Source organism: Taurulus bubalis, assembly GCF_910589615.1.
Source record: "Taurulus bubalis genome assembly, chromosome: 2".
NCBI classification, from domain to species: domain Eukaryota; kingdom Metazoa; phylum Chordata; class Actinopteri; order Perciformes; family Cottidae; genus Taurulus; species Taurulus bubalis.
The window spans coordinates 26,872,557-26,883,354 of record NC_136590.1 but is presented as its reverse complement, the minus strand read 5'-3'; the positions used below and the strand labels follow the sequence as shown (position 1 = coordinate 26,883,354).

General features: G+C 38.3%; 1 protein-coding gene across 2 annotated transcripts in view; it reads right to left on the bottom strand.

Annotated features, from left to right (window-relative positions):
• Positions 1-1,366: 1,366 nt before the first annotated feature.
• Positions 1,367-10,798, bottom strand: part of ttc3 (tetratricopeptide repeat domain 3) — a 29,903-nt gene continuing 20,471 nt past the window's right edge. For both annotated transcript variants that reach the window (XM_079214111.1, XM_079214112.1), the window contains exons 37-47: positions 10,534-10,602; positions 10,354-10,450; positions 9,655-9,758; positions 9,480-9,564; positions 8,674-8,775; positions 7,101-7,294; positions 6,503-6,617; positions 5,928-6,044; positions 3,161-3,289; positions 2,738-2,830; positions 1,367-2,202 (exon numbers count right to left, since the gene is read on the bottom strand). In XM_079214111.1, coding sequence (XP_079070237.1) covers positions 2,092-2,202; positions 2,738-2,830; positions 3,161-3,289; positions 5,928-6,044; positions 6,503-6,617; positions 7,101-7,294; positions 8,674-8,775; positions 9,480-9,564; positions 9,655-9,758; positions 10,354-10,450; positions 10,534-10,602 — 1,216 coding nt within the window. In that variant the 3' untranslated portion in view covers positions 1,367-2,091. The remainder of the gene's footprint in view (positions 2,203-2,737; positions 2,831-3,160; positions 3,290-5,927; positions 6,045-6,502; positions 6,618-7,100; positions 7,295-8,673; positions 8,776-9,479; positions 9,565-9,654; positions 9,759-10,353; positions 10,451-10,533; positions 10,603-10,798) is intronic.

The window sequence follows — 10,798 nt, the reverse complement described above, 5'->3', positions numbered from 1 at the left end:
GCAGAGCGGCAGGAATGTACGGTCAATCAATTAATCCATCCTCCGTTCACTCACATGCAGTGTGAATACATGTCAACAAAAAGCTCTTATTTCATAAACAACCGTGTGATTTATTCCACAAAGGTGTCACTGTAATGCCAACCTTTTCATTTATGTTATTATGCATCGGCCCTGTCTTAAAATAAACTCACCTATTGCCTTTTAAATTACCTTTTCCCACCTGTAACAGCAATTTGGATGTTTTCTTTCTGCAACATGATCGCCGTAAACTGGCGGCCATGTTCTCTGCTGTGCTTTTTTGCACACCGCTAAAAGTTTGTAATCTCCAGTCAGATGTGCTCGAGGACGGCTCTGTGTTGGAACGGTCCGTCTGGCTTTTAGGTTGTAGAAAGGCCGCTTTACAAAAGGTTGTACGTGGAGAACAAAACCATGGACAATAGTTCAGCCAGAGCAAGACAAAGCTCCCTCTGGTGACTCATTCTAATCTTATTGAACATAATTCAGTCATTGGTAAAATAAACTGGACGCTCGGCATCAAAATGTGTGCAGATTTAATAAGAAGAGGTTCCTTTTTCATTGTCAGGTGTTCCATGTAAATTTAATTATTCCTCTTTTGGGGCCGAAACTATTTGAAATGTATATAATACAATTGGTGTCTGGATTAGTGAAGAAAAACATCAGCCGAACAGGTGATTCCAAACTATTTAACGTTAGTGCATTTGGTTATATCATCAGTGAAGTTCCTCTGTGCCGTTTGATACAAGTTTTAAATGTTGACATATACACCAATCAACTATTGGTTGAGACTGAATTCTGTTTTTTCAAATGCTGACGTCAGTGTTAAGACAACAAAACAGTTTGATTTACAAAAACAACATGTGAACGACAATCCGATTTTTAATCTTTGTCTTGTATAAAAGAAATACCAGAAACAATTGGAAACCTCCCAAAAACAGAAGTCTACTTGTTAGTTTTTGTTTGTCTTGTGAAGTAGCTTAGTCTTTTTATCCTCATTTATGCGCCGATGTTATACGTTTCCGAAAATGGGCATTTAAATAGTCACTTTTGAATCTTTAAATAGAGACCACACATCTAATAAATCACCCTTCAGACCTTAGTGTTTTTCACGTAATAAAATGCCAGTTTGACATGTATGCAGTCACATTTGGAAATGTTAAGATTAAAGAGGCAATCTGGATTTAAACCTAATTAAATGTAACCCGATGATTTTTTTTAAATATTAATTTTTTAGTCATGCATGTGCACAGGAACAGACATGTGTGCCACAGTAGTTTTAGAGCATGTACTTGTACACACACACACACTGTAGATGATGAATGGTGTCTTTTATTTTTATGTACGAGCCATTAGCATCGATTTCTATTAAACATTAAGTCATAATCATAACACTGTTTTTGGACCATGTGACCACATCCTTATGTAGACATGAATAAATGATACTTTCCAAAGAGCACATAGATGTTTATTTTCTTCAAGAAAAGAATAGGTACCCCAGTGAAATTAATAGATAAAGAAAGTCCAACTGAACAACAAGAAAAACAAGGTGAGCTATAAAGCTGCTTTAAAGTCAAACAAATTGAAATAAACTTGTATTATAGTATGTCAAAAATAAAAAGTCCTTTTCAGACGATTTTCTGTCAATGACCAACATTGTTAATTGTTCCTTTAGTTATATTTCTGTAGACGTTGATATTGATCGGTGTCATTATACAAAGCATTTCAAAATAAATAAATCTATATTTTGTTGAGTTTATTGGTTCTCCTATTCAGTCAATTTGACAAATCAATCGTGACTTGAGTCTTCCAGTCTTCCGAACAATTTTAAAAGATCAGAAATGTTATTAAACTTCAAACGTTGGACCATCAGCAGTGCGACAGACAAACATCAGACGGAGACGATCTCAAACACAAGATGCTTTAGTTTATTCTAAGTGTAGAAACATCACTGAACATTTTGACGATGCAATAAAAACGAATGGCGTTTTTTAGATTATAATGAAATTTGAGATTTAATATAAAAGGAAAGAAGATAAAAACATAAATGTGGGCGAGCGCTGGAGGCTCCGGGTCTCACGGAGCTTTGCGTCTCCTCCCAGACAAAGCAGGGAAATCGTCCACCAGCAACGCGTGATCTCTGCAGGTGGGACAGGTGCTGTGCTCCTTCAGCCACGACCGGATGCACTGAACACAAACACAGGACGCTCGTCAACAACAGCTGTGGTCTGAAGCTACTTCACGCTCAACTGCCAGTCAAAGACTGGGCACAAATCAGTGGGGACAATAAAGCCAATGCTGTATACAGAAATAACTACAAGTAACAAATCAATATATTAACGTAATTAAATACATTAAGATGAGTGTGACTGGCAATATTTATATTTAAGACTTTTGAATATACGTTCTTTATGATGGAACTGAATTAAACTCTTGAATCTTATAGTGTCTGTTAACTGATGAATAACAAATGCTGACCACATATTTCTTGAATGTATAAAAAAATAAAGTTATGTGTCGAGAAAACAAGGTCTGCTTTTAAATCACTGGACACAAGTCATATAAAGCAAATCGAGCAGGACTTTAAAAATAAAGAGGCGAGATTTACAACATTTTGTTAACTCATGAAACCCATGTTTAAGCTCCCCAGTGGCACCAGAGCTACAACAGGTGATCTGAAGGCACATGCAGCAGTTTTTAACACCAGAGTCTCTCTGCTCACCTCGTCATGGAAGCTGTGTCGGCACACCAGCACGCAGATGTCGATCAGATTCATGTCCTCGTGACAGATGATGCACGGATCCTCGAGGTTCAGCTGCAGTCAAGACACACAGTTACTGGTTTGGACCCGACTCTGACCGAGTGCTTCATTATCTGTTTAGTTTTTACTCCCAAGATAAGATAAGCCACCCTTTGTGTGCAACAAAGTGGGAGAAAACTTATTTTTTGTTTTTATTTAACAGCAGTGAAATTGTTTGATTAAAAGCTAAACGCAGAAAGAATATTTTCTAGGATAAAATCTTGTGAAATCTTGACTTTACAACAACACTTTAGAGTTATTGGAAATGTTTGGATCAACGCATGAGTCCCAAATAAAGCAGTTCTTCAAATGGCCACTTGAGTTTCGGTCTTTTTTGGGACTTACAGCGTTGGAGTGTTCGTTTCTCTTCGGGAGTTCGGGCGGCTGCCAGACCGGGGTGACGTAAGGCGGGGCGGCGTACGGAGCTGGACTCTCACGGGCCGCGGTGTTTGATTTGGCAGCTTTAAGCTTCTCCTGTGAAGGAGAAGAAGCCAAAACAATCAATGTGATGCGTTTTATGATGAGACCTAACCAGGATAATCAAAACAAGAGGTCACACATCCTCTTGACAGAAACCTCTTCTTTTCCTCGCATTGGCCTGAACCTTACATGATGTTTTAGTTTTTCTTGGAGATCAAGACAGCCAGAGTACAAACTGGAGACCAGTGACTGAGTAATTCATTGTCTGTTCAGTTTTTAGTCTCCAGAGATGGCCGCCATTTTAACGTTGCCAAAATACCGCTGCCAGAGCGACAACGCCGCCGCGTGTAACCCAATTTAGTCACGTTTTATAAATTTTCTTGAAATGTTAGATTTAAAGAAACTGGTTTAGATATTCCTCTCGGGATGCTGTAATAACTTAATCAGACTTTTCATCAGGTCAATATTTTAATGCGTTCAGTACTTTGGTTCATGATCAAATATCTGCAGAATTAATGACATTCCCACCAGCCTCTTCTGTCTCTGTAGCCTCTACTAACAAAGAGGCTGACATGATAAACATAAGTGGTAAGAACATCACACTGTTTCTCAAACAAAGCTAGACTAATATGTGGGGTTCCACAGGGGTCCATTATTATTCTTACTTTATATTAATGATTTGTCCAATGTGTCAAAAAGTCTTTTTCCGATAATGTTTGCAGATGACACAACTCTAGTTCTCTCTCATTCAAATTTCAATTCTCTGATTATGGAAGCTAATGCTGGTTTAACCGCCTATGCTACATGGTTTAAATTAAATAAATTATCTTTGAATATCAAAAAATCTAATTTCATTATTTTCAGTGGTTTAAAAAAAAAAAAAAAAAAAATAAATCGTACTCGAAGGATTTAACTAAAATTAAAATTGAATCGCTTGAGATGCCTCAAGTATCATCTACAACATTTTTAGGAATTATCATTGATGAAAGTTTAAGTTGGAGTATACATATTGACTGTGTTATGCCGTGTTCACACCAAAACAGTTGCGAATTTTCGCAACGCCACTTCGCCATGTCGCGCCGCAAGTGAAAAATTCGCTCTATGTGGTTAATCCGTTTTTTCGCAACCATCGCTGGGTAAAGGGGGCGGTGCTTATCTCTGTGTCTTGAAAACATTTACTATTTCCTTCATCCACCAGGTAAATAACCACTAGTTCTGCTTTATACTTGTTGAGGAAGCCCCACACACGTCGGAACATCAACCTCCCCGTGTCTGGGTTCATAATATTATCCGTAGTCGCACACAGCTCCGACTCCTCCAGGACGAGTGTCTGAATGAAGCCGTTTCCAGCGCTCCTTCAGCGGACCAGCAGCAGTTTGATTCAGTAACGGCGGTGATGCCGGGCGGAGCTTCTCAACGCTGATTGGCTTTCGCAACTCCGCGTCATGCGAATTAGTCGCTGGAGTTGAAATATTTGAACGCCGGCGAAAAAGCGGCGTTGTGAATATTCGCAACGCCGTTTCGCCTCTATCGCGACGCCCGGCGAAAAATCTGCTTTTTCGCAACCTAACACGGCTGTGCATTGACTTAACATGTAATCTGGACACGCGAATATTTCGCAACTGTTTTGGTGTGAACACGGCATTAGTAGAAAAATAAACAAATCCATTGGAATTATAAGGAGGGTTAGACATCTTGTTTCTGCAAACTGTCTCCTTATTCTTTATTAGAGTTTAATTTATCCTCATCTCTCATATTGCAATATAGTTTGAGCAAGTACTTTTCCTACTTCTCTGAAAAAAATGTTGTTTCTCCAGAATCGTTTTGTTAGGATTGCAACACGATCAAGACACTTTTAGGTGAAGGAAATATTCCTGATCATTTCAAGACCTTCTTCAAAGTCAATTCACAGATTCATTCTCACTCAACTCGTCAATCTTCACATCTTCATCCTCCGAAATTACTGACTAGCAGAGGTCAATTCTCTATTAGATTTAGGGGGACCAAGTTATGGAATAACTTTTCCCACCTCACAAAGAAATGCCCATCTATAAAAAAAATGAAAAATTGCCTAAAAGGAACTCTAATTGCCGTTTCGTAAGAGTTTGTTATGTATTGGTGTTTTTTCTTATTTTTTTTCTCTTTCTTGTTTTAGCTGTTATATCTACATTTTTAGTTACCATTGCTTAGAAATTGCCACAGAGGTTTAATCCAAAATCCCTGAACAAACACAAGCCATGCTGACTTTCACGCTCACACATGCACACACTTGACATGATTACATTATTTTTCTTTCTCTTCTTTCTTATGCATATTTCAATTTATGTTTGTAATTTTGTAAAATGTTAAATATTATATAGGTGAAGGCTTCAAATAAGCCCAGTTGGCTTTTTGTCTCTTCCTGCACTGTGATATTCATTTTCTGTTATGATTTTTTGTTTTATTGTTTGAATTGTGCAAAATAAATAAAAAACCAATACTATATACACATTAACTGAATAAACATGTTCTCCTTTCAATTCCTTTTCCCCATTACATTTTATCCATTTTGATGTCTTATAGATTAAATAATGTGTCAAGTGAAATATTAATTGGTAAAAGACGAGAAAAACTATTACAATACAGATCTAATGTGTTTTTCTAATATCAGAAATATGTTACAAGTGCTCTGTGACACAATCTGGAGACTTACTGCATCTTTCTTTTGGCCGAGTGACTGCCAGACCGGTGCGACCGGAGGCGGCGTGGTACACGGACGTGGCTCACCGTTTCGTGAGATGCCGTTTGATTTGGCAGCTTTAGGCTTCTCCTGTGAGGAAAAGAAGCCAAAACCATCAATGAGATGCGTTTTAAGATGAGAAATAACCAGGATAACCGATACCAGAGGTCTTCACAGGTTCTCGTGACATTATACAGGATTCAGAAATACAGACTCTACTCTATACTTGAGAATACATCTTTGTTTGGGACAGGTTCTCGCTAAAATCAAGATTTAAAATAAACTGTTCAGCACGGCTTGCTATGCCATCGTTACGTGATGGAGTTCGTAAAAAGGTCAACAGGTCGTTGGTTTTATGCCCCGACAGCTGTCATTTCAATTCAAAATTCTTAAAAGAAGATAAGCTACATGATATCAAATGTGATGTTTTTGAGAATATAACATTGAAGATTTACATTGCTTCTCTATAATTGTTATTGTGCAAATGACGATGAATAACGTATAATTAACTAAATAACTGATTTGGGTTTTACGTAATAAAAACCTACCTGATGGTCAAGGATCAGCTGAGTCACTGCACCGACCATATCCTGCGACGTCATGCTGCTCAGGCTTCCACTGCTGGATGAACGCAACTCCTGGATGAACCTCAACAACTCTGACCTGAACAGAGACACATTTTTAAAAATAAATACATTTGTCCTACAAGTGTAAAAAAGCTGCCGTATTAAATGCTCAATGTTGTTGTGTCCTCCTTTTGTTTGTAGAAAAATGTCACCGATAACAACCAAGTTTCAACATAAGATTATTTTGTAGTTAATAAAAACGCCTGATGTGTAATAAAATGACCATAAAAGCCACTTCTCTTCGAGTAGAAAGTATAGCACGACTGAAACTGGATATCTGGAAGTTTGAAAAATCCTATAATACCTGCCAATATTTCTTTATCTGATGTGTCCTCGGATTGGTTTCTTTTTTTTAAAGAATTATGACCATAATACGTGCTGCTAAGCACACCATTTTCCTCTGAGATGTAGTGAAGCAGAAATATAAAGTAGAGGAAAATAGAAACAGCGGCTTAAAGCAGCTTTAACTTGTTTAACAAGTCTAAAGTGAGTCCAACTGGCATGAGAGCGCCAGCATTACCTGGAATAGTCGGGGAAGATGCCGGCCAGGTGCTCCATGGACCTGTCAAACACCGAGTTGTGTTGAGTCCTGGTCTGAGGTTTGTGCTGAGGTGGAGGCTGAGCAGACGCCGCTTCAGCTGCAGACGGGGGGATGACCAGCGGGGCGCCGAAGAAGGATGAAGATGGAGGAGCATACGCTGTGGCTGCCACAGACTAAAACATTAAGACAGGAGAGAGTTCACTTTGAATTACTGGTGAATAACCACTGATTGCGCAACCATTGCTAATATCTGATCGACATATTGAACTATTAGAGATAATCAAAGTATTTCTCTGCACCATCTTTATCTTAGAAGTAGTAGTATTATAGCAGTAGTAGTAGTTGTAGCAGTAGTAACTGACAAAAGTAGTAGTAATAGCAGTAGTAACTACAATAACAGTTGTTGTAGTATAAGTAGCAGTAGAAGTAGTAGTTGTAGCAGTAGTAACTGAAGGAGAAGTAGTAGTGATAGTAGTAACTACAGTAGCAGTTGTTATAGTTTAAGTCAGGGGTCGGCAACCCGCGGCTCCGGAGCCGGTAATACACTCTTTAGCCCGTCTGTTGCGGCTCCTGAGGCTTTGACAAAAAAAAAAAACGTTTTTATTTTATTCTTTTTTTTGCCCAGTGGAAAAACTTTCAAAGGAAATTCCTCTTATCTTGGAGTTTTAGGTAATATTGGGTCACTAAAAATCTAAATAAATGTTTAAATATTTCTTTAACTAAAATGTGCGCCACATCCTGTCACGTAGCTGTCAAGCCTCTTTCCCTACAGGTGGCTACTCAGGATTCAGAGCCCCGCCCTCGCTAAACTATCAACGGATAAATAAAGAAAAAAGAAAAGTCACGGAGGAAAGTGCAGCGTTTAATTCTTAGCCGACGTATTCATTTGCTTTCACTGCCAACGATGCTGCTGGCCTGCTTGATATGTGGCAAGAAATTAGCAAAAAAACTAAAAATGTAATGTTGAAAGACTCTTCCAGAACAAGCATCTGCTGAAAGGTATCAAGCTGCAGAAGAGCGATTCCTCAACTGCTGCAGTAAACTGAGCAAAGTAAATATACTTTCAGGAAGCTGATCAAGTCTCCAGACTCCACTACTGCTGCTGGTTCTGTGGCAGCTCATGAGACACTGAGGCGTCCGCTAGGAAAGACGGATCCGTCCTCCTCCGTTTGCGGAGCTCACATAGCAAAAGATATGCGTTTAAAATGTAAAACTCACGTGAAGACAGGGATCAAACCTGCTACCTTGTGATTACAGGGCGAACACTATACCACATGAGCCACATTTATAGACAGTATTCAAGGTTTGCATAGTTGTGCTTTTTTAATTGATCTCAATGTAGCCGACACATGACTATTTTTTGTCTCCTCTTCATAAGAGTTTGATAGTTATAAACAGGTAAAATAGCAATACAATGTCAAAAATTGTCTTTATTCTGAATAATAAAAGGGTTTTTATCTACGATTATATTAAACAGAGAAAAGCAACAGATCCTCAAGCTTGTTAATAACTCGTTATATATGTGTGTTACTGGTTAGACTGGTTGTCTTACTGGTGCAGCTGAAGTGTCAGACTGGCTGTGGATGTTGACTGGAGGCAACTCGCTGAGTCTCCTGCCCTTGTTCACTTGATCCAGCTGCTCCAGGTACTGTGCCTGTAGAACATATGAAGTCTTATTAAACATCTGGATTAACACGCAGATCACGAGTCACAGCTTCAACATGGATCATTGATCCCGTAGGTCCAATTAATAATCAATAAGTAGCTTCTTTTCATGTCAAAACAATGAGGCTGATCCTCAAGCACATCAGTGATGGCTGCAATCCATTTAGGTCTTTTGGGACTTCAGGGGTCCAAAACAAATGTTTATAGTAGTAAATTAAAGAAGTAAATGCACATAAAAAAACAGTCTGCCAGTCTGTCATATCATGTTATAAATGAATTGGTTCATTGTGTCAAAAGAATTGAGAAAACTGCATCTACCAATCTTCATATATATATTTTTCCCCGAAAAGATATTGAAATAACTATAAAAGACAACGAGTAAAAACAGCAAATGTTCACATTGGAGATGTCAGTTAATTTCTCTCATGATTTTCTGTCTGCTCTAATTGACACTAATTTGTCTAATTTCATAATGGAAGCAAAAATAAATAATTAAAAACTGATCATGATATAGGTTTGATAATCAAATTAATGTATATTTCCATTTCTTTGAGTGTGAGATCGTTGTCAAGTGAAGCCTATAAATACATAGTTGTACTTGTGATAAATCATCTTTTAAATCCTCTCAGTGTGCATCGATCTATTTGACCTACTGGATCTACTGGTGTTGCTGAACGAGATGGACTCTTGTACCTCAGCTGTGGCGATTTTCTTTTCAATTTCTTGGACATTGACTCTGCAGCTGTTTCTGGCCCTTTCCAGGTCTGGGGTTTGGAATCTGGACAAAGATGAAAGGATGTCACACGGTGAATAAATCAGACACCGGCTGGTCTATTCCCAATAAAAAAGCTGTGGTTTCGTCTCTCACCGGTGTGCCGCTTCGTCCAGTTTGCTGAGCAGAGCCTTGCCGATCGCCAGCCCTCGGTAGAACCCGTACAAACCCTGATCCCGACTGCTCTCCACGATCAACACCTGGAGGAGTAAAGTAAATGAGGATCGAGTCTCTTCAGCAGAAATAGCTTAAACTAAAGAGCCAGCGAGGCCTCAGATGGGCACTCTGGCATTTTTGGATAAAAGACGCTGTTATTTAAACGCACATGTGAACTATTTCTGTGGCAGTTCATACATACCGGTATATATAAATATATACACAGTACATATATATATATATATATCGTTTGTATGGGTATTTATTTATTCATCTATATAGTTTAGGTTTATTATCCGTATTAGGTTATTATCACCATTCTACTTGAATATATATTTATGTTGCTGAATCTTTATTGCGTTTAAAATTAACATATTTTCTATTGTGTATTGGTTTATTTTTCTTCTTCATGAATGGTAAAGCTTATGTATCATACATTTTGCAATCGCACTGTAAATTGAGCACCAGTCAAACTTTGTACACAAAAATAAAAAAAGGCCATGCTTTTTTGCCGACAATCACAAACGATACATTTGTCTATTTCCATTTTATTCAGTGATTGGCTCAACTAAATGTGAAGGCCAGAACTAACTCTCTGTATTAAATCTGTCTGATTGGGATTAAGAGTTAAGGACCGACCTGAGCCCTCTGAGACCTCCTGGTCACCGAGGTAAAGGAGGCCTTGTAGGACTCGATCGCATCCTCCAGGCTCATTTTCTCAGCTGCCGACTGGTTGCTGAAAGCGATATGAAAATAGAAGTAAACAAAAAGAAGACCTTTAGTTTATGTTTCACCATCAACTCTTTGCTCAACACTCACCAAAACTCAAGATAGTCACTCTTCATTGCATCATAGTGGTTTTTCCCATCTTGGATCTTTTGGATCAGACTGCATGGAAATAAGACACATATATAATTAGAAATCAATCATTACTTCATGCTTTTTACAAATATGTTACCTCTGTACGTACACTTGTGAATACATATACAAAGATTGGGTTCAAGCTGCAATAATAAACAAATAGATACATTTAGGACACAAAATACAGAAGTAGGAGTAGTTAAAAACTGTACTTAAAGCTCCT